The sequence below is a fragment of the Miniopterus natalensis genome, chromosome 11 (genome assembly GCF_054644295.1).
Source record: "Miniopterus natalensis isolate mMinNat1 chromosome 11, mMinNat1.hap1, whole genome shotgun sequence".
NCBI lineage: Eukaryota > Metazoa > Chordata > Mammalia > Chiroptera > Miniopteridae > Miniopterus > Miniopterus natalensis.
In genome coordinates, this window is record NC_142091.1 from 74,577,239 (window position 1) to 74,604,989 (window position 27,751).

At 59.0% G+C, this 27,751-nt stretch overlaps 3 protein-coding genes and 1 long non-coding RNA gene across 7 annotated transcripts in view; 3 read left to right on the plus strand and 1 right to left on the minus strand.

Moving 5' to 3' along the window:
• Window positions 1-8,263, plus strand: part of LOC148092114 (uncharacterized) — a 42,329-nt gene extending 34,066 nt beyond the window's left edge. The window contains exons 3-5 of the long non-coding RNA XR_015715300.1: window positions 966-1,099; window positions 3,029-3,127; window positions 7,952-8,263. This is a non-coding gene — a long non-coding RNA (uncharacterized LOC148092114). The remainder of the gene's footprint in view (window positions 1-965; window positions 1,100-3,028; window positions 3,128-7,951) is intronic.
• A 3,261-nt stretch (window positions 8,264-11,524) lies between these two features.
• On the plus strand, window positions 11,525-16,954 carry RAD9A (RAD9 checkpoint clamp component A). 2 transcript variants are annotated; one of them, XM_087822026.1, is made up of 11 exons: window positions 11,525-11,648; window positions 11,733-11,803; window positions 12,254-12,382; window positions 12,775-12,889; window positions 12,977-13,076; window positions 14,340-14,449; window positions 14,547-14,656; window positions 14,742-14,806; window positions 14,897-15,034; window positions 15,789-15,984; window positions 16,061-16,954. In XM_087822026.1, the coding sequence occupies exons 1-11, from the start codon at window positions 11,615-11,617 to the stop codon at window positions 16,154-16,156; spliced, it is 1,164 nt and encodes a 387-aa protein (XP_087678152.1). In that variant the 5' UTR covers window positions 11,525-11,614; the 3' UTR covers window positions 16,157-16,954. The 2 variants fall into 2 exon arrangements, with proteins under 2 accessions (XP_087678152.1, XP_087678153.1); XM_087822027.1 differs by lacking the exons at window positions 15,789-15,984; window positions 16,061-16,954 and adding an exon at window positions 15,670-15,702.
• Window positions 16,731-19,764, minus strand: PPP1CA (protein phosphatase 1 catalytic subunit alpha). The gene is made up of 7 exons (XM_087822028.1): window positions 19,664-19,764; window positions 19,058-19,189; window positions 18,683-18,913; window positions 18,115-18,219; window positions 17,470-17,693; window positions 17,255-17,389; window positions 16,731-17,180 (listed from the first exon to the last, which is right to left on the minus strand). The coding sequence occupies exons 1-7, from the start codon at window positions 19,716-19,718 to the stop codon at window positions 17,070-17,072; spliced, it is 993 nt and encodes a 330-aa protein (XP_087678154.1). The 5' UTR covers window positions 19,719-19,764; the 3' UTR covers window positions 16,731-17,069.
• Window positions 19,765-20,908: 1,144 nt separating this feature from the next.
• Window positions 20,909-26,649, plus strand: TBC1D10C (TBC1 domain family member 10C). Of its 3 annotated transcripts, none has more exons than XM_087822440.1 (9): window positions 20,909-21,326; window positions 22,015-22,140; window positions 22,217-22,382; window positions 22,467-22,573; window positions 22,747-22,861; window positions 23,537-23,602; window positions 23,735-23,924; window positions 25,613-25,767; window positions 26,053-26,649. In XM_087822440.1, exons 1-9 carry the CDS (start codon window positions 21,082-21,084, stop codon window positions 26,398-26,400), a joined length of 1,518 nt encoding a protein of 505 aa, XP_087678566.1. In that variant the 5' UTR covers window positions 20,909-21,081; the 3' UTR covers window positions 26,401-26,649. The 3 variants fall into 3 exon arrangements, with proteins under 3 accessions (XP_087678566.1, XP_087678567.1, XP_016068931.2); XM_087822441.1 differs by having other exon boundaries at window positions 22,015-22,114; window positions 22,275-22,382; window positions 22,747-22,872; window positions 23,524-23,602; XM_016213445.2 differs by having other exon boundaries at window positions 22,015-22,114; window positions 22,275-22,382.
• The last annotated feature ends 1,102 nt before the right edge of the window (window positions 26,650-27,751 follow it).

Consider the following 27,751-nt stretch of genomic DNA (forward strand, 5'->3'; position numbering starts at 1 on the left):
CTCGGGGACTCGGCAGGAGCCGCGGGCTCCTCGCACCCTCGGTGTCTGCCGGGGGCGCTGCTGCCCGTCGGGGTGGGTCCCGGCGTCCCACCTCTGCCTTCTCATCTCCAACCTTACCGCCCCCCTCCCCACACACCCAGCAAACGCAATGACACATGCTCCCAAATGCCAGCGAGCTGGCCTCCAAGCAAGTGATGGTGTTTTTCCTGCTGCCCTTTGTCTGGGCTGACCGCCCCCCTCGCTATTGTCCCGCCGCCTGTCCCATTTCCAAACGCTGAGCGCGGCGCCCGGCGGGGCAGGTGACTAACCAGTTCACAATGCCCCCTGCGGGGGTGGGAGAGGGCACCCCAGGACCACTGCCCGGCTGGGAGGCAAGAAGAGGGCGCTGGGCGAGGGCTTTTCCCTCGACTCCGCCAGGTTCTTCACTCTCCCAGTGGCCAGGAGAGTGCCCACGGGTGGGGGTTCGTAGTTCATTAATCAGCAGGAGGCACCGGGACCAGTTTCGACACCAGGGCTTCGTGGGTGACTCAGCGAGAGCGTTCCATGCAAGGCGATGGACGGACCCCATTGGTGAAGCGCTTCCCCATAAAGACACTTGGCTTCCTCCTGCCTGTGGGGTTTGGGGTTGTTGGTTTTTCCGGTGGTGGGGCAGGGGTGACTTGGCTGTGGAGTGCTCTCCCTCCTTCTGTCCCTCAGGCCTGGGTTGGGACTTGCAGGGTTTGGATACCCAGGGGACCTGTAACCCTAGACCCTCCCTGGAGGGTCTCCCTCCCTCTGTAGGGGTCTCCTAGGAAGAGTGCAGAGAAAGCAGCTCTCATCTGGGGTCCTGCAGAAATCTCCACTTCATGACTTTTCTTGGGGGACAGTTATTTGATCTCCCTGGCTTGAGAGCCCTAGAACCAGACCAGCAATAAAATCATTTGGTAATTAGTTGCTTTTGTTGTTGTTTATTTGTTGTTTCAAAGGCATAGAGGCAATGGTGGGCCAGACCTGGACGGCGATTCCTCTCTCTGGAACAGCATCCGAGCCCGCGCCCCCCACTCCTGCCCTGGTGCCCCCAGAGAAAGGTGGATGCCCTGCCAGCCCCTCCAGCCTGCAGGTCAGAGCAGGCAGTATGGTCATGACCGGCGCTGGGTTCCCAGGGCAGCTCTTCCTTTTTCTGAACTTGGAGAACTGGGGTGGGAGGGGTGGGGGGGAGAAGTTTGTTTTCAATTACCTCACTGCAGTGGGACAGACTTTGCTGTGAGTTTTCCCCTCTCCTTTCTTTCTTTCTTGTTTTCCTGAAGGAGAAGATGATCTGGGAAAGGGGAGCTAGCCTGGGGTTGGGGGCAGGGGGCTTTCTGGGGCATCCGCAGCAGCTCTGATGAAACCTGCCTTGGAGGGGCCCTTTTGAAAAGTGCTCAGGGCCTCCCTCTTCCCCCTCACCGCCCCCCAGCCTGAACGCTGCAGTTTCAATGACATTCTTGGCCAGTGAGCCCAACAATCTTTGATGCCCATGCCAAGGTCAAGAAGGCAGATGCCCAGTGGGTGACTGGCACTGAAGCCAGCCAGGAGGTCCCCAAGCAGCCACCGTGTCAGAGGGAGGGAGTCATGAAGGGGAGGGGAGAGGGAGAGGGGAGCCACTCAGGTCCTTCTCCCTGGTTTGCAGCCTGCTCCTGGTGAGCGTCTGCACAGACAATGTGGTTTGGATTTGGCTGAGCCCCCTCAGCACCTTATAAAGCACCTTGCTGAGTCAGGGAGAAAGCAGCCCCACCGCGGGAGAGGAGGAGGGGCAGGAGAGAGAGGGGGAGAGGGGAGCTGGAGGAGGTGGGAGCTGAGGGAAGAGGAGGGGGGAAGAGAAGGGACAGAACAGGAAAGAGGAGACACAAAGGCAAATAGATGGGTGGGAGTGGGAAGGAGGGGGGAGGCAGGAGCCCCAGGAAGAAGAGGAACAGACTCTGCAGTTGAGGGGGAGCTTATATGTTGCCCCCCCACCTCCCCCACCCTTGCAAATGTTCATCTCAAGAGTCTAGAAAGCATTGGTGGGCAGGAACCAAGGGCTGCAACTCTCAAATGGGGACCAGGCCAGGTGGGTGCAGGGACAATTGGCTTTACAGACAGCCCCTGGGCTCGATGCTGTGACCCCACAAGCTGAGGAAGTCGTGTTCTGCTTCTGCCTCTTGTTGGGACTTGTATCCCTGCCCTCTCCCCTCATGGGGGTGGGAGGGTAGGGGGACGGAGGAGTGGGGGGCAAGCCTCTCCCCTCCCCCTGTTTCCTACTGCCAAAGGGAAAATCAGCACCATCTCCAAGCTGCCTGTGCCCCTCTGCCATGTCTGGGCAAAGGCAGCAGGCTAGGAGCTGCCAGTCGGGTTGGGGTGGGGGCTGGAATAAAACTGTGCCTTTATTCTTCCAAATCCTGAATGGGAGTGGGCTGTTGGAATCAGAGGGAGAAGGAAGGAAGGCGAGGCAGAGTAGGAATAGCCCCTCCAGGGCTTCTGTGGGTGGCAGGGCACAGGTGGGGACTTCAGGATGGTTCCTGCTCCCCTGTGGCTCTTCATGCTGAACAATCTAGGGTTGCTGTGGGGGAGGGCCAGGGCCGAGGCTAGAGGGGACACCACTCCCCTGAGCTCCAGGTCTTCGGTGTGCTGTGCAGGCATTTCCTGAGCCCCCACTGGGTTCTAAGTCCTGTAAAGGACAGAGGGAAGAGGAAAACCCACCCCTGCCTGCCTTCAAGAATTTCACAGTCTTGTGACAAGGGACAGTCATTAAACTGTCTGAGATCAGAGGGTGGTGAGGGGAGGAGAGCTCTGGGAGGAGGTAGAGCTTCATGGTAGAAATGTGACTGGATGCCAGGAGGCGCAGTGGCAACCACAGGCAGAGGTACGGAGGTAGCCCCAGGCACAGCCCACAGGGCTCCTTGCAGCGGCAGAAGGCTAGGCTGGGAGTCAGGATGCTGGGCTTCCAACTGGTCAGTGTGGCCTTGGGACAAGCCCATCATGACCTCTCTGTGGAATGGGATATGACCACCTTTCCCCAACTCGCCCATAGGATGGTGGGAGTATCAGTGAGCTGATAAGGAAGACACTGCGTTGCTGCCCTCTCTGGCCTTCTAGACTCTAAGCCCTGCCGTGGGAGGTGGGGCAGCAGGTAAGGCCCCAAGGGGTGTGGCTGGGTAGGGGGCAGAGCTGGCACCAGGTGTGACTGAGCTGCCCTCCAAGAGAATGGAGGTGAGTTGATGTCGGCTTGGGAACAAGCTAGGTTCCCACCTTCCCCCCCATAACTGGCATCCCCAGGGAAGGTTCTCCAGGTGCCCCAACAATACCATGTCCCAGGCAGCTGAACGATTGGCACTGTAGGGGCCCTGGCCTCTGAGTTTCCTGGATTCCTGAACCAGGGAGGCTTCTGGTCTGATCCTCTCCTGATGGGTGAGCAGGAGTGTGTGGTAGAGAAGCCCATAGAAGTGAGTAAGGACATCCACTAATTCATTCATTTGTTCACCAGACATTCCCAGAGTACCTACTCCATGCCAAGTGCCAGGGACATAGAGAGGAGCCCTAAGGGCTATGGAGTCGAGGGGTGGAGGCTGACCTGTGTGCAGGCAGAAGAGGGAGGAACCTGCCATGGCTGCTGCCAGCCTGCCACAGTGCCTGGTTTCTCGGTGACATGTCACTCCTTCGGGCCTCACCACTCATCAGGTCATGCGCTAAGGCTTTATATAGGCAATTTCACCTCATTTTTTAAAATGTTTTTATTGATTTGAGAAAGAGGGAAAGGAGCCTCCTTGCACACCCCTACTGGAGATCGAGCCCACAGCCCAGGCATGTTCCCTGACCAGAATCAAACCAGCGACCCGGGACGCCCAACCGACTAAGCCACACCAGCCAGGACTCTTGTGTGTTTTATTGTTGTTTTTGTTTGTTTGAGAGAGAGAGAGAAAAACATCGATGTAGAAGAGACACATCTATTGGTTGCCCCCCTGCATGCGCCCCAATTGGGGATCGGACCCGCAACTTAGCTATGTGCCCTGACCAGGAATCGAACCTGCAGCCTTCCAGTACACAGGATGACGCTCCAACCAACTGAGCCACACTGGCCAGGGCCATCTCATTCTTACAGTAACTATGAAATAGGAACTGTTATCTCCCCATTTTATATGTGAGGAAACTGAGGCTTGGTAAGATGAAGTCACCTGTCTAAGGTCACACAAGTAGTAGAACCAGGACAGGAGCCCAGGACTGTGCCTTCAGCGCCATATCCTTTTAACTACACCTCACAGATGCAAACCTGGGAGGGGCACTGAGGCAGGGGACTCTGGAAAGGAGAAGAGGCTGGGTGCTGACAGCAGCTCCAGAAACAGCAGGACTTGCCAAGCCCCTGGCTCTGAGGTGTCTAACCTGGCCTGCCTGGTCCCTTCAGGACACTAAGATGTTTCTTGGGAGAGTCCCCATGCCTGAAGCAGAAACCAGGGCTCCCCTGCCCACCCCACACTACTGACAAGCATTGACTCTGATGCTGGGCTGTCCCCCCACATCGCCCTCCTGGGTCAGTGAGAGGCACCATGCCAAGAGCGCTTTAGTCCCCTCAGCTGGAATTGTAGATTCTAGGAGCAGTAAGTTTGAATTATGAACTGAGCACTGAACTGGGAGTTAGAAGACCACCCTCCTGCAGAACCAGGACTACGGCGTCCCTGTGCTTCCTGAGGGCCAGACTGTATGGCCTGCAAAGGGAGGGGCTGGGTAGGTTCAAAGGCCCCTCCTGAACTGCCAGGGCCAGACAAGGCCCCTGGGATCCATCCCTGGGGAGAGCACCTCCTCTTCACCACCCAGCGTGAACTCTCCAGTGTGAAGTGCAGGCCTGGGGCCGCCCAGGGCAGGATGGGGAGGAAAGGGCGCAGGAGCGTGCACCTTCCCTTTCTCTCCAGTGGGCAAGAGCCCAGAGGGCCCTGCCTCACCCTGAGCTGGCCATGTCGTCAGCGGAAACCCCTGGGCCCCTCCTACCTTGGTGAGGGCCCTACCCTGCCCTGCGTCCCCCACCCACACCTGGACCAGCTCAGGCCTCCCGGAGGACACCGCACCCACCTGGCTCCCTGTGAAGCCCAGAGGAACGGGGTTCTGCTGCCGGCCACTCCCTACCCTTCCTGGGCTTTACTTCCCATCTGCAAGGATGTCTGGGTGATGGGCGTGTGACATGGGCCGGGGCAGAAGGGATGCCCCGTGCTCAGTTCCTCCCTTGCTTGCCAGCAGCTTTCCCCACTTTCTCCCAGGATGTTCCACTGCCCTGGCCAACCCACGCCTCGGGCCCGTGACTCCGTCTCCCCTGGCAGAGGAGTGGGGTTACCTCTCCCTGGGCTGGAAGATCCTTATCCTGCCTGCTGAGTCACTGCCGGCTCCTCCCGCTCCCCCCTCCCTCCCCACCAGGCACCCTCCTCCAGGCTTCGCAGGGGCCCTGGGGCCAGAGGACAGACAGTGTGGGAGTCCCGCTCCCGTGCCTGCCATCCCCAGCGCCTGCACTGGTGGGAGAATGACCCGACACGGTTGAGGGTGACCACTCCACCTTTACTAGCAGTGGGACTTTGGGCAAGTCACTGGATCCCTGTACAGCTCAGTTTGCTCCTGCATACAGCAGGGGCCACAATGGTGCCTTCCTCAGAGTAAGGGGCAACCTAGTGACAAGTCAAACCTTCAGCACTTACCACTTGATGATGTTAAACATTAGTTATCTTCTCATGCCCTGTTCTCCCGCTTCTAATGATGCCACTGTCCCCTTGCAGGCCGGAGTCCGCCCATCTGCCGTCTTCTCTGTCCTTTTGATCCGGCTTTCCTGAAGCCTGTCCCCATCCCCCCCCCCCCCCCCCCCCCCGATTCAGGGCACAGACACAACTCCAAGGAGCCCTAGAGTGGGGCTGTTACTCAGCTCTCCTCCCATGATAAACGGCTCCTGAGCATTTGACCTTGCACCGCACAGCCTCCGGCAGGTGTTCCCTGTATCGAAGGAGGGCTGGAGCGAAGGGGCAACAGTCGGGGCACAGTGAGCTCGAAAGGGATGAGAGGAGCCAACAGATCCTGACTGTGCTGGGTACCAGCCCTGTTCTGAGCTTTCAGGCCATCTGTCTGCAAGATGTGGGTGGTTTGGGTCTCTGAGGAGCTTGCTCACCCCTCCCGGCCCCAAAGGCACCTTTCTGAGGTCACCTTGTCGTCCTCAACAGTGCTCTGAGCACGTGTCAGTTTCAGCCACTGACTGCTACAAAATTTGTTAAATGAGACAGGTACTCAAGAACTTACGAGGGTTTATAAAGGGCTGTGGTGCAGAAACGAGGTCAGCGGACAGAGAAGTCAGGGAAGACTTCCAGAGGGGCTGGGGAGGGTTTGAGTGGCAAAGGGAAACGCCACACCTGGCTTGGAACTCTTGCCAGGCCTGGGGAGGAGCTTTCGGAAGCTCCTGTATGTGCCCCGTGGAACAGTTTGAACTACAGAGACCCATGCCTGCCAGCCAGGGACTCGGGGTCTCCTGGGACAGAGGCCAAGATGGCTCCAGAGCCACTCTGCTCTTAATTAGTGGCCTCCTTCCCACCTTGCTCCCAGTCCCCCTTGCCCCCCACTGCACCAAGCCCCTCCCTCCTCTGGTGCCTAGCTAGCTTGGGCACAGAGCTGGGCCCCAGGGGCGCTCTCTTGCCCTACCAGGCGGAGTAGCTGGGCTCTGGTCTGGGAGCTGGGACTGGGCACGGTGTCTGTCTCCCTCTGCTGGTCCCTAAAGGGACAGCCGGGCCAGGATTCCCCAGAGCTGGTGGTGCCTGTCTCCCCAGAGTATTGGGGGTTGAGGAAAGAGCCCCGGATTCAGGCTGGACTCTAGCCTACCAGACCACTGACGCTGCCACCTGGGGTCCCTGTGGCCTGAAGCCTGCTTCTGACCAGGGTCCCTTGAGCTGCTCTTAGGGAGGCCCAGTTGCCTCCCCACCGGCCAGCAGGCCCCAAACAGCTTCCTTCCCCTTCTAACCCATGAATGGAGCTGTCATCCACAGATTTATCTAAACCTTTTGTGAAGCTATTTATATTCCCAGCCGAGACCACATCTTGGGGTAATGAGTTCCATCGGTGTCCCCCCCTGCTGGGTGAAGCACGCTGTCTTTGATTTGTCCTAAACTTACCTCACTTGCACTCCAAGGGGGCCCTGTAACTCTAGCATGCCAGGTTTTGGTGAACAAGCCTAAGCTTCCCCCTTTCCATTCCTGCTGTGGGTTTAAAAAATTCCCTCCCGCCCTGGCTGGTGTGGCTCAGCGGTTAGAGCATCGGCCCCACACACCGAAGGGTCACGGGTTCAATTCCTGGTCAAGGGCATGGGTTTTGGGTTTGTTCCTGGCCAGAGGCAACCAATCACATCGATGTTTCTCTCTCTCCCTCCCCCCATCACTCCCTTCCACTCTTTCTAAAAAATCAATGGAAAAAATATCCTCAGGTGGGGATTAACAAATAAAAAAATCCCTCCCATCTCCCTTCCCCCTCCTGCCCTGCGGACTGGAGAGATCTGGTCTTGTCTGTGCACCGTGCCTGGCAGTTTTAGGCACAGCCACTGCCTCATGCCAGCCTCTTTCGAGGACAGAGGACTCACATTCTCCTCATGAGGCAGAGGGCTCCAAGGGCCCAGAACTGAGGGGCCAGCACATGGCAACAGCCACAGCCTCCCCCACACCTCTTCCTTGGGGCTGACTTTGCCCCCACCCTAGTCCTGCAAGTACTTTCCAGTCCCTGGCCTCTGGGCCTTTTCTCTAAGATTTCTCTGAGGCACTTTCCTCTCCTCTTCCTAGTGTGGATTCGCCCTGGCTTTGTCCATAAGATGATTTATTTTGTTCTTGGTTCAAGATGGAGGTGGTAGGACACAGCAATGACCATCATAGCAACATTGACAGCATATGCTAAGAACTGTGTAAACAAGAAATTAATCCTTGCAATGGCCCTTTTCTTCTCCAATTTACAGATGAATAAACTGAGGTTCAGAGAATATCAGCAACCTGTCCATTTTCACACAACCTAAAAGTGATGAAGCCAGGAATCAGACCTAGGCAGGCTGGTGCCTAGAACCCCACTGTCCACCTCAACAGACAACCTGAGGACAATCTTGCAACCACTTCAAATGTTATGCTTTTCAGTCATTCATTACATGCTTCTCAAACCACTGCCACATGCCAAGCTTGCTCTGGTTGCTGGGAGAAATGCTGGGGAATGAGAAAGGCCTGGGCAGGACTTGCCTACAGGTGCCACTGGCACCTGGTGAACCACCAACAGTTACAGGTGGGAAAGTAGTGCCCTGCCAGCAGCCCAGAGCTGCCTCACCCTCTTGGTTACCCCAGCATAACCACACAAATACCATTTTTGTGTGTGTGCACAGCCCAGCAGACTTTCACCAGAGCCTCTTTAGCCTGTTTCTCTCCAGTCCAATGGCAGCCCAGGGTAACAGGGATTTGTGTCCTGTGCTCTTTTTACTGAACTTAGAAAAGTGTTTCTGTGTTGAATGAATGAATTACAGAGCTCTCCCCAGAGACTTCAAACCTAACCAGTTGGGTGAGAAGTGGTGGTTGAACTGAAGACGTTTCCCAACATAATTATTTTAAGAGTCTGAAATAGCAACCACCTTCCTCTGTTCCCTGGCTGCCCCCTGCCCCATTCCCACATACTTACGTACTTGTGGGAGGCCACCTCTAATATGGGGTATGGTGAAGACAGAATCTAGGGTTTGAAAAGGTCCTGAGAGAGCATCTCATACAACCCCCTTATTTTATCAAAGGGAAACTGAGGCTCAGAAAAGGGTCATGACTTGCTTGAGGCTGAGTGGGACTGGAGCTCCCCCCAGGCCTCCTGACTTCTGGCACCAATCCCAAATTGTCTTTGCATTCCCATACTCACCCCCCGCCCCTGCACGAAGGGGAAGGGTTTCCCACAGTGCTGAGGCCCCACTGTGAACCCTCCCTTTTGGACCTGAGGCGTAACTGGCTGTGCCAACTGCACGCCTGGAGAGCTCCCCTCTGGCCCGTAGCCTGGAGGAAGCAAGGCAGCCAACTCTGTCCTCTCCAGAGCTGTGGCCAGATGCGGGGCACAGGGGAGCCGGAGGTACCTCAGTGAGCACCTCATGCCACCAACAGCTGCAGAGACAGGGAGGGACTTGCACAAAGTCACACAGCGAACCCGAGCTGAAGCACAGACTAGAAACCCTGGCCTCCTAACTCCCAGTCTAGGCTCCTTCCTGTTGTCTGAGCCCCTCAAAAGGGCTGATTCTGACTTCTGGCAGGTGTGTGACAGAAAAAGTCCTTAAGAATTTGTCTCCCTCTCCCCAGGGCCTTGCTCCAAAGACCTCAAGGCCACAGGATCCTACAGACCTAAGGGTCAGGGGCAGACACAACTGTGATTATTCGCAGCTTCCTTCCCTGGCCTTCCAGGGAGCTATGGCGTCTGTTTCCTGTTTGGTTGGGCTGCTCAGGTAACGGTGTGGGGCAGAGGCGAGGTGGAGAAGCTGTGAGGTTGTGCTGAGTTACACTGGGGTAAAAGGGGGACAGACCCAGCGAGGAAGAAAGGCAAGGAGGAGGACAGGTGTGCTAGGTTCTGTTCTTCCGACAGAATGGGGGGGGCTCCTGTCCAGGGAAGGGTGCGGCTGTGGGCAGAGGGCCATGCCAAGAGTGACTTGGAGGCAGCTCATCTTCATCTGGATCACACATTTATCCACTGAACACATATGCATTGATCACCTGCTGAGGACCAAGCCCTGTGTGAGGCACAGGGCCTCAGCACAGACACCGTCCCTGTGCCCATGAGCTTACATACCAGTGGGGAAGGCAACCGTTAAATAAATGTACACCGTGTGGAGTAATGAGCTGTGCTAAGTGCTCTGAATAGCCCAGAGCAAGGGCTCAGCTAGAGAGCAGGGGGCACACGGGGAGGGGGCAGAGAGAGCACCCTAGGAAGAGGAGCCAGCGTGTGAGAAAGGGAAGAGCACCCCAGGAGGCGGGAATAGCCGCACAGAGGTCCTGAGATGGAGAAGGCGGGCTCAGAGAGCTGGCGGGCCACAGGGGAAGGCCCGAGATGAGACAAGGGGACTGGGCCAGCTCCTGCAGGTTCAGGGTAAAAAGTTTGATTTTATGGGAAGTGTAGCTGGAGACCACTGGAAGGTCTAAACAAGGGAGAGGTGTGACATGATTGACATTTTAGGAAGGTCACCTTGCTGTTGTACAGAGAATGAACTGGAGGAGACAGGCTGTAGGCAGGAGACCAGTCAGAGAGCTCCCACAGTCAGTCGTCCAGGTGACAAATGGTGGTGTCCTAAGCCAGGGTGATGGCTTGGGAGATGGAAGAGGAAGGCTGAAGTTGTCATCTGGGTGGGAGGCAGGAGTCAGGGCTTGCCAAAAAAATTGTAATATGTAGGGAGAGGGGAGGGTGGGGTCAAGGATGAGTCCCAGTTTACTGACCTAAAAGCCTGCAGAGACGTGGTACCATTTACCCCGGTCCCTCTGGAAGGCAAGAATAACCTCCCTGGGTGCTCGAAGGAAGCCTGGCGAGGGAGGGGAGATGAGGGCAGGGATAAGGGGGAACAAAGTGGGGTTCACAACTGCAGGTTAGGAGCTGGAGGGCAAGGGGCCCGAGACAAATGTGTCCTCACTGCAGCCAGTGCCAGAGGGGCAGGCCCTTCAAAGCACCACAGAACCTCGGTGCTGCGGGAAACTAGAGGCGCAAGGCCCCACCCCAGGACTACCCTGCCACTTCACACACGCGGGCTGAAGCCCAGGGCCAGGGCAGACCTCCCTGGCTGCTGAAACCCTTCCTTTTGCACAGTCCGGGCCTTTCTTTAAATGGCCACAGAAGTACGATTCTACCCTCGTCAACGTTCCCAGTGCCTCTCGTTAGTGCCCCTTGTTGGGTGACAGCCCGCCTCCCGCGCCCCGCGAGGCTCGCAGCCCCCTCCCCCGCGGGTAAAGCCCCGCACACCACTGCGCCCTCCTTTCCTTTCCCCCAGGGCACACCCTGCCACCCTTTTTGCTCGACACTGTTCAACAATCAATGGAAGATCCGCGAAGCCAGAGTGAACAGCCACCTCCCGCAACGGGATCCGGCCGCAATTGCTTTCATCTCTTTTTAGCGCCGGTGGCTGCTGCCCGTGTCCGAGTCCCCGGGTTGGGTGCGGCGGCCTTGCTCCGACCCCGTACCGCCGACAGACACGCAGGAAGCCCGTACGAATCGGCGACGCACCCGCGCGCCGCGGCCCCTGGGCTCCTCGCGCCCCGCTGCGCAGTCGCCGTGGGACCGGCTCGCGAGCGGCGCGGAGGGGCCGGGGGCCGGGCCTGCCCCAGGGTAGGAACTGAGTCTGCGCCGGGCCATCCGCGCTCACGTGACCAGCCCCCCGGGACCGGCCTCCGTCACGTGACAGCGGAGCCAGCGAACCTTCTCCTCACGTGACCGAGGCCCGGGAGTGTGAACCAATGAGGAGGTGGGGGCGGGGCTGTCAGGGGCGGTGAGCGCGAAGGGAACCCGGGCGGCCCACCGTCGGGTGACCCGGGGGGAAGCCGCCACCGGGGCCGGTTGGGGCCCCGCCGCCGGCCAGCCTCCAGTCTCAGTCCGGTCGCAGGCCAGGCTCAGCCTCGGTGCTGGGGGCAGCATGAAGTGTCTGGTCACCGGCGGCAACGTGAAGGGTGAGCTGGGGCGGGGGGCGGGGGGCGGGGGCACGTGGACGGCCGGGGGCCGCAGCCTAACGCGATTCTCTTCTCCCCGCGCAGTGCTCGGCAAGGCCGTTCACTCTCTATCGCGCATCGGGGACGAGCTCTACCTGGAGCCCCTGGAAGACGGGGTGAGGGGCCGGGGCACGGGACTGGGTGGGGTTACAACAGGGAGCCCTGGCCTGGGCCTGAGTCTCGCCTCCACCAGGATGCCCGTGGACAGATTTGTCAGCTGAGTTTCATTTTCCAATCCCCGGTGCTGGGGCATCAGTCTGGGCCCTGTCATCTTCCCAGGCCTGTGTGTGAATTGGGAGCAATTGCCCTCCCCGAAGTGCCGGGTGGCGGGTGGGGACGACTAGGGGGAAAGGTACAGGGTGCCAATGGCCGTGTAAGGACCTTGGCGGGGGGAGCCGTGCTGGGGCCAACTCAGGGAAGGCTTCATGGAGAAGGTATTCGATGACTGGAAGGGGAGAGAGTTCAACAGGTGCACAACTTTAGGGCAAGTGTGTAAGCAAGAGTAGGCGGGAGGGCTGGCCCGTCGCTGCCCCTGACTGCATCCCTCTCTGCTTTTCCTGGCCCAGCTGTCTCTCCGGACCGTGAACTCCTCCCGCTCTGCCTATGCCTGCTTCCTCTTTGCCCCCCTCTTCTTCCAGCTGTACCAGGCGGCCACCCCTGGTCAGGACCCACTGCGCTGTAAGATCCTGATGAAGGTGAGGTCCTTCCCTCAGTAGCGACACTGCACCCCTCCAGGAGCCCCCAGCAGCAGTGCAGCTGCTCTGGGGCACTCAGTAGATGCTAACTAGAGAGAGGAGCATGTGCAGTGGCGATCCAGTGCACAGTGTAGGGAGGGGCACAGTGAAGACATCCACAGAGGGGAATAGCGGATGTGGAGAGGGTGACCGATCCCACCAGGGGCCTGGAGAGCGCAGTGACATTCAAGCCAGTCTTTCTAGGCATTCCTGACAGGCCTAGGAGTGTGTAAATGTCCAATATGTTGTGGGAGCTCCCTTTCTGTATGACAGTGCTGAGCCAGGACCTACGGGGGACATGAGAACTAGTCATTGGAGGTGCAGTGCTGGCCTGATGTGTTTCCCCTACTTAGTCGTTCCTGTCAGTCTTCCGCTCACTGGTGATGCTGGAGAAGACAGTGGAGAAATGCTGCATCTCCATGAATGGCAGGAGCAGCCGCCTGGTGGTCCAGCTGCACTGTAAATACGGTGAGTGGGCAGCCGGCCAGCCAGGGGGTCCCAGGGTGTGGGGGTGGCGGTTGGGGAGGCCCTCTGAGATCCTGTCTGCCTGTCCAGGGGTGAGGAAGACTCACAACCTGTCCTTCCAGGACTGTGAGTCCCTGCAGGCTGTCTTCGATCCAGCCTCGTGCCCCCATGTGCTCCAGGCCCCAGCAAAGTAAGTACACCCCCTTCTCGAAAGCTGAGCCCTAGGTCTCCTTCTTTCTTCTTTGGGGCCTCAAGGGTCAATTTAAGAAGGCACCTCTACCATATTCCTTCCGGGGTTTCTGTGAACCTCAGTGCTCACCCTGCTCAACTTGCTCTCGGGTTCTTGTCTGGCTCTTTAAGGGAAGAGGCTGAGTGGAGAAGGGGCAGGGGCTCTCCTGCTGTGTGCTCCTGTCTTCAGGAGCCTGTTTTCTCACCCTAAGGGTCCAGCTTGTCTTTCTTGCCATTTTGACTTTTAGAGAGCAGGTCTCTGGCCTGAGCAGCCTTGAAGGTCTGTCTTTCAGCTTTGTGGCTCAGGGCCTAAAACACTCCTTTGTCGTGATTACCCTTCTGGGGGTGTTCCCCATTCAAAGGCAGCCTCTCTTCCTACCTGCCCTGGCTGTAGCCTTGAGTCCTCAGGCCAAGGCAGGAGGCTGGATGGGGAGGTTGTGGTCTAGGAGGGCTGCCTGCACAAGCAGCTCTGGGGAATCCAAGCACCCAGGGGCTGGGAGATGGGGGCTCCAGTGGAGGCCCAGGTCCCTGGTGAATACCAGTGCAGAGGAGTGAGTTGTTCATTTCTTTTGGAAGCTGTAGGTCAAGGTAACTTGAAGGTTCCCTTGGGTCCTGACTCTGGTTTTCTGAGTCCTGTCGATAGCATTGCTCAGGTCTCCTTTGGGTAGAGGAGGAAGGAAGGCTGTCACTGGTGGTCCGGATTTTGAGGCTATTTCTCTCTTTTTAAATGAGTAATCTTTTTTTTATGGACAGTTTTAAATACATATAAAAGCAGATGTCAGCTCCTGTCCCAGTTGTCTTGAGGCTGATTCTAAGTGTCATTTCATTTGTAACTGCTTATTACTGTGTCCCTAGAAGTCAAGGATGTGAGGGCTCTTTCTGAAGGTCCAGGTTAGAAAGATGCAATGGGCATCCCCCCCCCCGCCCCCCTTAAGGGCAGGTGTTGCCTGCTGCCCAGCCCATCCTTCCTGCAGCCTTCTCTGGGCTCTACTTGTCTGTCCCGTCCCTTGCAGTGACTTCACTACCACGACAGCCTGGGAGCTTTTGATGGGGCAGGGACCATGTCTTGCTCACCCTGTCCTTCTTCCTGGGGCGTGCTAGGCCCGGCCCATGGCAATTTCCCTTCGATACTGGTGCCTGTGTCACTGCCCTGCCTTGGGCCCTGTGACAGCAAAGCTACTGGGCAGGGCCAAGCCTTGGGTGTAATGCTCTGCCCTCCTCACAGGGTTCTGGGGGAGGCTGTTCTGCCCTTCCCCCCTGCGCTGGCCGAAGTGACGCTGGGCATTGGCCGTGGCCGCAGGGTCATCCTGCGCAGCTACCAGGAGGAGGAGGCAGGTGAGGGAGCTGGACATGGCCTGGGGTGGGGAGCAGAGCTGGGCTGGGAGGGGCTAGGACCCATGGGCCCAGGTTCCTCCTGTTCCTGCCCCTACAGACAGCACTGTCAAAGCCATGGTGACTGAGATGAGCATTGGGGAGGAGGATTTCCAGCAGCTGCAGGCCCAAGAAGGGGTGGCCATCACTTTCTGTCTCAAAGAATTCCGGGTGAGGTCCCCCGCATATCCTCACCATCCCATCCCCCCTACCCCACCCAAGGCCCAGCCTCACTGCTCTGCCTCTCCCTTCCCAGGGGCTCCTGAGCTTCGCAGAGTCAGCAAACTTGTCTCTTAGCATTCACTTTGATGCTCCTGGCAGGTAATTCCCAGCCTCAGACAGGGAGGGTGGGCTCTGGGGTACCAGGAGCCAAAGGGCCCTTACCTTGTCTGGGACCCATCACCTGCCCAGGCCAGCCATCTTTACCATCAAGGACTGTCTGCTGGATAGCCACTTTGTCTTGGCCACACTCTCGGAGTCATCTCCAAACTCCCAGGACCTACGCTCCCCAGAGCTCCACCGGCCAGCACCTCAGCTCCAGGCTCACAGGTGAGGGTTCCCATGGGCCCACTCCTTTCCTCACCTCTGTGCACCCTGGACTGAGCCTGCTGCTTCCAGCTCTAATACCTCCCCTCTCCACACACACAGACACTTCCTGTAAGGCCCCAGCCCTACAGTGTTCACAACTTCCAGCCCCACAGGCTCAGCCTTCCTGGTCAGCTGTGCTCAGAGATCCCTCCCACCGAGGGAGGTGTCCCCAAGGTCAGGCTAGCTTCCTCTTCTGGCTGAGGCCTCCCCACTAAGCCTCCTCCCAGACCAGGAGGGAAAGGGGGTTGCTGGAGGCAAGGGGCTGCCTGGGGTGGGAAGCAGGTGGCTGGAAGGGCAGGTGGGTTGGGGAGGAAGGGCTCAGTATAGTTTAAGCAGAGGAAGTTTGGTCTGGCCCCCCGCCCAGCAGGTCCCTGGGCCCTAGTGCTCTCCAGCTCCTGTCCCCTGGGAAGGTGAAGTATTGGGCCCCAAGTGGCCGAGCTCGCCAGTCTCGCTGCTCCCCTCCTCCAGCTGAGCTAAACTGGCCCCCAGGGTGCCTCCCTAAGGCCCCTACCTGAACTCTGATCAAGATTCCAGACCCAGCCCCTCCAGGAAGCCACCACTTAACCCTTGTATCCTCTCTCCTCCAACCAAATCAGGATGTAATAAAACCAAGAGATCACCAGTGGTCACAAGCCCCACAGCAACACCCCAGCCCTCCAAGGTGGACACTGCCTTCTGTCTGCTTTCCGTTTCTCACTGACATCTTTACCTGCAGCACCCCCCAGCTGGATGACTTTACGAATGACGACATTGACTCTTACATGATTGCCATGGAAACCACTGTGGGCTGTGAGAGCTCACGAACACTCCCCTCCATTTCCCTCTCACCTGGCCTCCAGCTCCCCTGCAACTCTGAGGAGGAAGCTGAAGCTGAGCTCAGTACAGTGCCTGGGACCCCTCCTCCCAAGAAGGTAGGGGCTGGAGGTGGAGACGGGATGGGATGCCAGGAGGGAGCAGCCTCTACAATGCAGCTTCCTATTCTTCCAGTTCCGCTCGCTGTTCTTTGGCTCCGTCCTGGCCCCTGCACACTCCCCCCTGGGCCCCAGCCCTGTGCTGGCTGAAGACAGTGAGGGTGAAAGCTGAACTGAGAACCTCTTGTGTCCTGAGGCCCTGGACTATATGAAGCCACAGCCTCCCACTTCTCAGCACCAGGCAGGGGCAGGGCTGGATTTCCACCCTAGCGGGTAGTAAAGGTGGGCTGCGCTGGAGCTGAGCTGGCTGGTCCTGCTGCATCCCCATGCCCCAGCCAGCTATTGGTAACTGGCCTGGGTCCTGTCAAGTCCCCCAACCAATCATGTTTCCAGGCTTGGCACTGATGGGAGGCCCCTCACCTCTGGCCAAGGCTGGGCACCTACCTTCCTTAAAAAAATCAAAGTGGGGCTGCTGGCCCCTGGTGATCCACCTTTTCTGCCAATCATGACTTGTCCCTCCCCCAAGTCCTGGGCACACCTCTGGGATCTCCTGTAGCTGACTGACTCTTCTTGCTTTCTCAATATTCTTTGGCCCTGGCTTGGAATTCTAGGAGCCCCGTGGATGTTAACATGTGGCTGGGGTTGCCCTGCCTGGGGCCCCATGCCCAGCAAGCCTGCCCTCCCAAGTGGCTCTGGGCAGAAGGATGCCAGGCCCAGTGTTTGGGACAAGGGAGACAAGCCAGGGCAAGAATCCAGCTTTGACCTTTATTCAAGAGACCAGATGGGTTGCCCAGGATCTGGCTGCCAGCCCTGAGGCCAAGCAAGGCTGGAGACCCACAATCTGGCCCTGCTTTGCCCTGAGCTGCAGCCTCAGCCCCAGGATTCTGCTTGTAGCCACCAAGGCACAGGCAGAAAGAGCCCTGGGGGCTTGAACGCTGCTATTGATTCATTAAAAAAGAAAAGAAAAATACACCAAGGCTCCATGTTCCCTGGGAACAGCAGGCCTAGGAGGCCAGTGTGACCCCCTACAGCTGCATGGTTTCTGTACAATCCACCATCTGGGGCAGAGGGCGGGCATGTGGAGGCTATTTCTTGGCTTTGGCGGAGTTACGGGGTGGGGTGATGGGCCGGCCGCCAGGGTTCAGGCCACTGAACTGCCCATATTTCCCCTTGTTCTTGTCGGCGGGCTTGAGGATCTAAAAGAGACAACACTGGTCAGGCTCATGGGGCTGAGCCACGGGACCACCAGCCCCTTCCTTCCCCATCTCACCTGGAAGGAGCACATGAGCGTCTCATCCACACTCATCATGGCACCTGCATTGTCAAACTCGCCACAGTAGTTGGGAGCTGAGAAGAGTGTCACCAGCTGCCGCTTGGCAAAGAACTCATAGCCGTCTTCTACAACCTAGACAAGATGGGCAGTTAGTTAAGCAGGTGCTGGCTCCCCAGGCCCCACCCCCACCTGGACCAGAGCTGCCAGCCCACCTGGTGTGCCCGGCAGATGAGGTCCAAGTCATGCTTGTGCAGGAACTTGGCCACCACCTCAGCCCCGAAAGTAAAGGAGACACCACGGTCGTTCTCGCCCCAGCCCTGCACGTCCTTGTCAGGGTCAGACCACAGCAGGTCACATAACAGCCCCTGGTCAGGCACATCTGTGGGCCGCATGATACGCCGAATCTGCTCCATGGACTGCAGGTCTGGGGACAGCCCTGGGGGACACAGGTGGCACATTACTTCCTTAAACCTCAAAAGAAGGACCTCCAGTTCCTTAAGAAACCCTGGCCAATCAGCTTCTGCCCCCCACTCCTGCTACCCCCTGGCCCTCTCCTGGACTTCTGGGAGCCTAGGCAGGCAGAACTCGCCTTCTGCCTCTTCAAATTCCTGCCCTCTAGGAGCAAGGGGCAAATTCTAGAGAAAGGGGCAAATTCTATGCACCACACTGAGGCCGCAACAGCGGAGAGTGCGGCATAACAGCGGAGGAGCGGGGGAACATCCTGCAATAAGTGACATTCAAGCGCAGACCCCAGGGAGAGCTGTTTTAGGCAACTGGGAACAGTTCTCTAGCTCACAGCTTCCCAAAGATCCTTTTCCCATGAATTCCCTCAGCAGGTGCCCCAGAGCCGCCCTCACCTCCATGGCAACAGAAGATCTTCTCGTCCACGATGGCAGCGATGGGCAGGCAGTTGAAGCAGTCGGTGAAGGTTTTCCACAGTTTAATGTTGTAGCGTCTCTTGCCTGCCCAGAGGAAGGAGACGCTCATGAGAAGGCCCTCCCGGGCCTCCCAGACACAGCTGGGAGAAGAGCATCATAGATAAGAAGGGAACCAACCCCACCCCACTGCCTACCAGCCTTACAGGAGGAATTCAGCAGTTGAGCCCACAGAACCCCAGAGTTCCAATCCGGAACAAGGTTAGGGCTCGCACCCACTCCCACCCTATGAGCAGGACCAGACCAAGACTGGGTCTGGCTTAGCTTCTGGCCAGCAAAGTCTGGTCCTGAGAGGCGCCCTAAGTGCTTAAGTAACACGTACTAGGAGTGTCACCAGACAGCCCTGCGCTAAAATGTGGACAGCTCTTGGCCTTCACAACGCTTACAGTCTAGCAGGTATTTGTGACACGGTTACCCCTACCACCAAGCCAACCGAATAGCGGGGACAGCTCTTCAGGCCTTGGGCAGCCCCAGGCTCGAAACCACTCACATTCATCATAGAAGCCATAGATGCGGTTGATGCTGGCACACTCGTGGTTCCCACGGAGCAGGAAGAAGTTCTCGGGGTACTTGATCTTATAGGCCAGCAGCAGGCAGATGGTCTCCAGCGACTGCTTGCCCCGGTCTACATAGTCCCCCAGGAAGAGGTAGTTGCTCTCTGGAGGGAAGCCCCCGTATTCGAACAGCCGCAGAAGGTCATAGTACTGCCCATGGATGTCACCTGTGACCCAGGGAACCAGGTCAGCACTAGGTGCAGGGTCTAAACTTGAACCCAGGCCCAGGACTGGGCTGAAGATAAGGTTCCAGAGATTTGGGGGGCCAGTGCCACCTTCGGAAAACAAAGGGGCCTAGGCAGGGGTCTCACCGCAGATCTTGAGGGGTGCCTCCAGCTCCAGAAGAATGGGCTGGCTCAGGAAGATCTCCCGGGATTTGAGGCACAGACCACGGATCTCGTTCTCTGTCAGCTGTACATTCTTTCCAGGCCGCGAGCCCTGCACTGGAGGCAGAACGGGCGTCAGGACCCTGGTCCCTCAGGCACTTCTGGGGGCGCAGGGGCCGCCTGGGCCCCTCCTCGCCCGGGGCAGATGGTGCTGCTGAGGCTCCCAGGACAGGAGGTAGCCTCCCCAGCGAGCCACAGGCGCTCGACGGAACTGCTGTGCTGCCGCCCCAAACCCCTCGGCGCAGGACCCTTTGGGGGGGTTCTAGGCTCCTCACGTCTCTCCCTCACTCCAACAGACCAGGCCCCTCCACGCGCCCCCGGCCCAGGAGAGGGAGCTGCTCCCCCTGCCCGAGCAGCCCCAGGCCCGCCGGGCGCGTCGCGAGTGGGGGCGGCTGCGGCCGCGGGACCGCGCGGCCCGTCCCCGCCCAGTCTAAGCTGGCTTGGGAGGGGCAGGCGCCCCCGCGCGCCACTTCCGGGCCGGGCGGGGAGTCAGGGTGCCACGGGCGCCGGCCTTCCCCGCCCGCAGCCAACCTTCCAGCAGGCGCCCGATGATCGAGTCCAGGTTGAGCTTCTCGCTGTCGGACATGGCGGCTCTGCCGCTCCGGCCCAGCACCTCCGGGCCCGCTCCTGCCTCCCGCCCTCCGCCGCCTCCTTCCGGCCTGGCGCTGCTTCCGCCCTCCCGGCCCCGCCCCGCCCCGCCCCGCCCCGCCCCTCGCGGCCCCGCTCGCTCCTAGGCCCGCTGCCCCAGCTCCATAGCGCCTCTGCTGGATCCCAGGCGCAGCGGCCGCGGCGCCCGGGGGCGGGGCTTCGGTGAGGGGTGGAGCCTCGTCGGTGGGCGGGGCTTTGTGGGACCCGGCTGCGTCTGGTTCCGCCCCTGCTAGGAATTACCCCGCCCATTTCCGAGGACGTGAGACCGGAAGTATGTGGAAGTTGTTTTTCTCGCTCGGAGGCTGAACCGTCCTTCCCACCTGGTGTGAGCACGTTGATAATCGGTGGATTAAGTCCCTGAAGTGCAGAAAAGGAAACTGAGGGTCAGAGGTAGCAGGGGACTGGTCTCACAGTCACTGAGGGCTCTGCCTTCTGAGCCTCTGTGGCTGCCGCAGGACCCCGAGCCCATTTTGGCTCATATTTCCTGGGGTGCAGTCTAAATGTTTATAAGTCCCACCATTGCCTATTCAGCAGCATACTAATGTTGCATTGTGTGCACGTTAAAAGTATCACTTTGTAGCTCTGGCCGGTGTGGCTCAGTGGCTAGAGCGTCAGCCCGTGCACCAAAGGGTCGCCAGGTCAAGGGCATATACCTGGGTTGTAGGTTCCATCCGGCCCTGCCAGGGTAAGTGAGGGAGGCAAGCAATCAATGTGTCTCTCTCACATCAATGTTTCTCTCTCCTCCCTCTTTTCCACTCTCTAAAAAAAAATTTTTTTTTAAGTATTACTTCATAAAGAGCAAACATTAAATAAACCATAATTCTAGTTGGAACCCTGAATTGAATGTTTTACATCCCAGTATCCTCAAAACTGGAGGCACCATGGCCTCTCCCCCTGGCAGCCCTGGCCCCATCACATCCAGCACAGGAACCCATGCCTGCAGCCACCCAGCCCAAGGGGTGGGTGGGAGGAGCTGATGGCCTAGGGGCACTGGGGTAGGCCGGAAGAGCCTCAGAGAGGAAGGGGTGACCCCCCCACACACTGGGGAGGGGCCCCCCAGTGGGTTGCTGAAGCTGTGGCTGAGGAGGAAGTGAGAGGAGGAGGTGAGGTGCAGCAGGGAGGTAAGCTGGGCTGTAGGGACAGGGGCCGGGCCTGGGGCTGGGTCTCTGTACAGAGGCCTGGCCTTTCTGCCACTTCAGGGCCTACCCCCTCCAGAAGAGGGGACAGAGGGGCTTGGTGAGATACCCTGAAACCTCTTCCCTCCACCCCGCAGCTAGGTTCTGGGGCTGGGGCCTGGCTACATGGGAGCCCAGGCCCCAGGCTGGCCGGGAACTGCCCTTCACACTGGCTTTCCTCACATCTCACAGCCTGCTGCATCGAGGGTCTGCCGCAGCATGGCCCAGGCCCTAGGTGAGGACCTGGTGCAGGCTTGTGAGCTGCAGGATGACTCCAGCTCTTTGGGGTCTGACTCAGAGCTGAGTGGGCCGGGCCCATATCGCCAGGCTGACCGCTATGGCTTCATTGGGGGCAGCTCAGCAGAGCCAGGGTAAGTGGGGAAGGAAGAGGGGCGAGGGTGCTGGGATTAAGGATTGGGGCTGAGGGGTGAATTGCAGAGTGAGGCCCAACCTCAAGGGTCCTGAGAGGGTCTGGGGACTCAGCCAGTAGAAGCCTAAGGATGGCAGGGCTGGGGTGGTGTGTCCAAGTATGTCTCTCTTACTCCCAACCTCCGAGAGTTTACACCCACCCTTGGAGCCAAAAATCCTTCCCCTTTCATTGTCTGGCCCAAGAATCCCAAATCTAAACCATAGAAACCCACACCTTTTCCTCCACCATCCCCCTTTCCCAATATCCAGTTAGGATAACAAGCCCAGAGACACAAAGGAACTTGCCTGAGGTCACACAGCAGCTCAGAGACAGAACCAGACTCAAACTCAGGACTCCTGGCTTCTAGTACAGGGCTCTGTCCACTCAGCTTCTGCTATGAATTGTCCGTGTCCCTATCCTGGGGGACAGCCAACCAGCCCCTCCCCCAACACACACCTACACACCCCCTTCAGTCTTTCCTGCTTCCGCCCACATCCGAGCCACATCCTTTCCTGTCTCCATGACAACTACTGGCAACTCCTGGGTGACAGGTCACCCCCCAGTGGCTACCCAGGTTGCACGGGAGTGGCAGATGTGGGCTCTAGGTAACAGCTGCCCTGCACCTGGATGTCTGTGCCATGTGCCCCCAGGCCAGGTCACCCTCCTGCAGACCTTATCCGCCAGAGGGAGATGAAGTGGGTGGAGATGACTTCGCACTGGGAAAAAACCATGTCTCGGCGGTACAAGAAGGTGAGAGGGACAGTGACCCCACCCAGGCCTCTTTTACCCCTCCTGGGCCCAGCACCTCTGCCTTTTCTCCCTACCACCCAAAGGGGACCTTGCCCCATGAAGGAGGAGCAGGGGAGGCTGGCCCGGCTGGCCTACTGGGGTCCCTTGGCCTCGCCCGCAGGTAAAGATGCAATGCCGGAAGGGTATCCCCTCAGCCCTGCGTGCCCGGTGCTGGCCCCTGCTGTGCGGGGCCCACGTGTGTCAGGAGAACAACCCTAATATTTATCAGGTAAAGGAGTTGGCAGGGGTCCTACCCCCCCCAAAGCCCCTCGCCACGCTGAGCTCTCACGTCCACCCTCCTGCCCACCCACAGGAACTGGCCGAGGCCCCAGGAGACCCACAATGGATGGAGACCATCGGCAGGGACCTGCACCGCCAGTTCCCTCTGCACGAGATGTTTGTGTCACCCCAGGGTCATGGGTACGAGGCCGGTGATGCCTAGGGATACCCAGCCTTACAACCCCAGTCATTTGGTCTAGCCCCCCCCCCGCCAGCTTTATGTCTTTGCATCTCAGGGGACCCAGCAAGGGGCTGCCAGAGGGTGGGGAAGGGATGCCTGGAGGATTGGCCCCTAATGGGGTCTCCTGGCACAGGCAGCAGGGGCTCCTGCAGGTACTCAAGGCCTACACCCTATATCGGCCTGAACAGGGCTACTGCCAGGCCCAGGGCCCTGTGGCTGCCGTGCTACTCATGCATCTGCCCCCGGAGGTGAGTGCCCTCGACCCTGGGCTAGGGACCCAAAACCCTGACCCCCCCCCACCCACTGACCTTGTCCCCAACCCAAGGGACTCTGAATTCAGGTGCCTGGGACTCTTGATCCCCAACCCTAGTAGTCCTGTGACCTGGACCCATGACCTCCTGGCCCCAGGAACTCTGACCCAGGGACCTGGGATCCTTGACTCCCAGATCCTGTCCTAGTGGTTCAGGGCCCCATTGCTGCTGACCTCATGACCTTCAAGCCCAACAACCTTGACTTCAGGAACCTGGGACCCTTTACCTTTGCCTCTTGCCCAGTGGTGTAGGAGTCTGGATGTTATCACCTTGGCCTCATGACTCCTGGTTCTAAACCCCATAACAGTAACCATGATCCCTGACCCAGTGACCCCAAGAACCCAGTACTTGAACTCTGGGATCCTCTCAACCCTTGACCAGTGAGCCTCTAGCCCGTGACCCTCAAATTCACCCTGAGCCCTGTGACCAAACCATAGGTAGATCTCTGCCTGGTTATAGGGAGGCTTTTGGTAAGAGCCCCCAGCACTGAGTTCAGGCTTCTGGCTCCAGAGTCACCGCAGATGGTGTCCAGGGCCTCCCTGTACCCCCTTCCCCTGCCCTTAGGTCCCCTGTGTGGTGGGCACTCACAGCGTGTGCTCTGCCCGCCCACAGGAGGCCTTCTGGTGCCTGGTGCAGATCTGCGAGCTTTACCTGCCTGGCTACTATGGGCCCCACATGGTGAGAGGCTGGGATGGAGCCAGTGGACACAGGGGTGGGGGGGGCAGATGGGTGGGGACCTGGGGTCTGAGGGGGGCAGAGGCTGGGGCTGGGAGTGGAGGTGCTGACAGACAAGGCTGGACATGGCCGCAGGAGGCTGTGCAGCTGGACGCCGAGGTGTTCATGGCCTTGCTGCGGCGGCTGCTCCCACGTGTGCACAAGCACCTGCAGCAGGTGGGCGTCGGGCCCCTGCTCTACCTGCCAGAGTGGTTCCTGTGCCTCTTTGCCCGCTCCCTGCCCTTCCCCACAGTGCTGCGTGTCTGGGACGCCTTCCTCAGTGAGGGTAAGTGGGCTGCTGCCAGGCAGGTGGGGGGCCGGGACTACAGCCTTGGGGTACTCCGTGCACACAAGGAATGAGCTGGCCTGCTCTGCTCTGCCCTGCCCACCGTTGCCAATCCTGGCCCTGGGTGTGGGTGCTGGGGTGTGTTGAGGGTGACAACACCCTGCAGGCTCTGGGGAAAGAGCCCAGCCCCAGGCCACACACTCCGGGTGTAAAGAATGGAAGCCCCTGCCCCCTGTGGTGAGACCATCCGAGGGAGGGCAGCCTTTAGGTAGATGCCGCAGGAGCTGGGGAGAGCGAGGCAGTGGAGAGGCTCAGGGACTGGCACAGGAGCTCTGGCCAGACTCTCTGGAACCAGAATGAGCTGGAAGGGTCTTAATGGGGAACCCTGCTGGCCAACGGTAGAGGCTCTCATCCCGGAGCCCAAGGGCCTACTTGGTGGGCACTCACTAGTGCCAGGTGCTGCCCCGGACACTGGGTCCACCTGAGTGAGCAGACCTGCATTCTGGGGTGGGGGTGGGGTGGAAGGCTACCATAACTGAATTGACACGATATTTATAGACTGTCATAGTGCCATGAAGAAAATAAAGCAAGGGACTGAGCGTTAGGGGAGCGGCAGGAAAAGACTGCTGCTGTTAGAGATGCTTGTGGCACCCCGTGGAGGAGGCAAGTTTGCAGGAGCAGCGTGGAGGCTGGGAGCAGGCAGGACAGTGTCCACAGGGTCCAGACAACAGATGACTTGCGGTGCATGGGCATGGAGAGGGGTAGGTGCCTGGGCCAGGCCAAGAGTGGGGGAGTCAGGGCAGCGCTGAACTGGACTCCAGGTCTTTGGGGCTCTGCCTTAGTTCTCCCATCAGTAACCCACCTGCATTCTGTTCCATCTGGAATGTCCAGCAGTTGCACCTAAAAAATGGTAGAAATTAATCAGTGCATTTATTGAACACCTGCTGTGTGCCCAGTTGGCTCCAGGCTGGCTCAGCTCTGGCCATGGGTGTCCAGGTCGCCATCTAAGGGTCACCTCCCCTCCAGCCTCAGCCCTCCAGCGCGGGGCAGGGCAGGGCCTGATCAGCATGGCTGAGCTGTTCCTGCCCTCTCTCTGCACCGAGGACAAGCACTGAGTGGCTCCCTTTCATAAAGGTGACATTAGCAGTCCCTATCTATCATCCTTTGACAAGTCACACTTGGTGCTGTGCCTTGCTGGTCCCTGACTGCTCTTCTCAGCAGACCCAAGGTTGCCTGGAAAAGGTTCTGAGGATTCTGGGGATGGCCTGAGGTCACACCTGTGTGCATGCAAGTGTGTGTGCTGCACGTGTGCACCATGCTCTTGGCTTAGGAAGGAGGAGCTCTGGCCAGACTCACTCTGGAACCAGAACAAGCTGGAAGGGTCTTAATGGGCACCCCCTGCTGGCCCTTCCTTGTAGGAACAAGGAGCTGAGGCCTAGAGACAGAAGGCTTGTGAGGCTGTCAGCTGCCCCTGGCTCCTGGCAGGCTGCTCTGCCCAGGAGCATCTGTGGTTGCTGAGACATACTCACCAGTGACCCCAAATTGCACTCCTCTTCTCAGTACTTGCTCCTGGCCTGGGCTGTGGCTGTAGAGCTACGGGAGGGTGGAAGGAATCTGGCGGAGGGGGAAGGTTCAGGTGCAGAGCTGAGGGGCGGGCTGGCCCCACTGAGTGAGCCCCTGGTCTGCAGGTGTGAAGGTGCTGTTCCGCGTGGGGCTGACGCTGGTGCGCCTGGCGCTGGGCACCACAGAACAGCTCCTGGCCTGCTCGGGGCTCCTGGAGACGCTCGGTGCCCTTCGAGCTATCCCCCCTTCCCAACTGCAGGAGGAGGTCTTCATGTCCCAGGTGGGTGCCCCTGCCCACCCTCCCTTGTCGCACCATTGGGGAAACTGAGTCCCCGAGCCGGAAGTCAGAGTGAGAACCAGTGCTTAGTTCCTGTCTTTTGAGGAGCAGGGAATGTGAAAACCCCAGGCCTTGAGCAGCTTGCTGTGACTCCCTTAGCAAGGCTGGGCGTCAGCCCCTCAGCCCTCAGCCACTTCCTGGGGCTGTGTGCTGCCCGCCCTGTGGGGACCTCATGGTTTCCTGCCTTCCTGCAGTCCAGACAAGCTGAGTACCAACTGCTCCCCACAGGTGCACAGCGTCGCCCTGTCTGAGCAGGACCTGCAGCGGGAGATCAAGGCCCAGCTGGCCCGGCTGCCAGAGTCGACATCCGGGCCTCGCCCACGGCCAAAGGCCCGCCTGGCCGGGGCCCGAGCCATCTTTGAGGCCCAGCAGCTGGCAAGGGCACGGGGAAGCACCAGGCCTGAGGTGCCCCGCATCGTGGTGCAGCCCCCAGAAGAGCCTAGGCCACCACGACGCAAGCCCCAGACCCGAGGCAAGACTTTCCATGGGCTCCTGACTCGGTCCAGGGGCCCCCCTATTGAGGGCCCCCCCAGGTCCCATCGAGGCTCCACCTCCTTCCTGGACACCCGATTCTGAAAGTCCCACTTCTGAGGGTACCATAGACTCAATGTCCTCCAACCCCAGTTACCCGAATGGCTGATGCCAGCCTCACATGTGGGCACCGCACTTTATTGCTGGACTTGGTGACAGCTGCCTTCTCACTGTTGACCAAGCGTAGTAAATGAACCAGGAAGCGTTGGCTAGAAATAAATGATTCAGATTTGTCAAAAATTCTCAGGGTTTGCAAACCCAAGACATGGCTAGGCGATGCCCAGAGCGTCCGGTGAAGAAAGGGAAGCTGGGAGTTCTGTAGTAAAACGCACACTCCCCAGAAGGTCGGTCCTGGTCCTGCATCGGTAGGAGATGGTGATCTCCTGGGTGTCAGGCGGCCTGGACAAGTGAACATTCTTTCCTACGGTCTTCATTTTCCCCTAAGTCCTATCCACAGGAATTTATAAATCTCCAGGCATTGACGCACAACTGAGAAGTTCAAAAGTTTAAGCCCTCGGGCTAAAGTAAAATAAAAGAATTTCCCCACCACCCTGCTCTGTCATGACGTGCAGGCTCCGCGTGGAGTCCGCTGAGCTGCACTGACTCCACCTTTTCTTCACTCATTCCTCACCACGACTCTCAGGCACAGGATGAAGGAAGGTCAGGGACTGGGATTTGGGGGCCCAGCCCCTCCCCCCCACTGAGCTGTCCCCTTGCAAGCACAGAAGCAACACTGACGGAGCGTGGGGGTCAGGGCAGCCGGCTGGGCTAGGGGACCCTAAAGGACTCCTGGGGGGACCTGGAATAGAGTCGGACTGAGCAGAAGCCTGGCGGGAGTCAGATCAAATGCCCTCCACCCCCAACCCTCTGACCCCCTGCCCCCCCCTTCCCACAGCCCCCCCCCAGCCCAGCCCTGGTCCCACCACATACACCAAGGCTGCCCATTGGCTGCTGGGAAGTGTTTACCAGCCACGAGGCCCAATGGTAAGCCCTCCTGCTCAGCCTCTGAGGGGCGGGAGCACCTGTGGGAGGAGGGCTCCCCAAGTGGTGGGGCTGATCCCCTATTCTGCCTCTCCCTCCGGTCTGGTTCAGGACCTGGAGGGGGTTGTGCCTCTAACCCAAGTCCACACCCCACCCGTGACCCTGGTCCCATTTTAAGAGAAAGCCAGGCAGGAACAAAGGCCTAGTGTGCCCAGGACAAAGGAGAAAGGTCCCGCTGGCCCTTGTCCCCTCCTGAAGCCTTGTGGCAACCCCTGGGACTGCCACCATGGAAACCCCCTCCCACACTCACTAATTGCCCCCGTGGGTGCCTGGGACAGGGGCTGTCGCCAGGACAACAGGGCTGGTGCTGATGCAGGCTTGCCTCTCTGGGCGCCCATTCCCGCCCTGCGGCCTT

Bases quoted from the DNA above. Each gene is read 5' to 3' on its own strand.
- RAD9A (XM_087822026.1), top strand. From the start codon at position 11,615: ATGAAGTGTCTGGTCACCGGCGGCAACGTGAAGG. The intron at 13,077-14,339 runs GTAAGTACACCC...CCCTCCTCACAG, and splicing joins GTGCTCCAGGCCCCAGCAAA to GGTTCTGGGGGAGGCTGTTC. The intron at 14,807-14,896 runs GTAATTCCCAGC...TCACCTGCCCAG, and splicing joins CACTTTGATGCTCCTGGCAG to GCCAGCCATCTTTACCATCA.
- PPP1CA (XM_087822028.1), bottom strand. From the start codon at position 19,718: ATGTCCGACAGCGAGAAGCTCAACCTGGACTCGATCATCGGGCGCCTG. The intron at 17,694-18,114 runs GTGAGGGCGGCT...TGTGTCCCCCAG, and splicing joins GATCTTCTGTTGCCATGGAG to GGCTGTCCCCAGACCTGCAG. The intron at 17,390-17,469 runs GTGGGCTGGCAG...CATCTTGTCTAG, and splicing joins TCATCTGCCGGGCACACCAG to GTTGTAGAAGACGGCTATGA.
- TBC1D10C (XM_087822440.1), top strand. From the start codon at position 21,082: ATGGGAGCCCAGGCCCCAGGCTGGCCGGGAACTGCCCTTCACACTGGC. The intron at 23,603-23,734 runs GTGAGAGGCTGG...ACATGGCCGCAG, and splicing joins GCTACTATGGGCCCCACATG to GAGGCTGTGCAGCTGGACGC. The intron at 25,768-26,052 runs GTGGGTGCCCCT...TGCTCCCCACAG, and splicing joins AGGAGGTCTTCATGTCCCAG to GTGCACAGCGTCGCCCTGTC.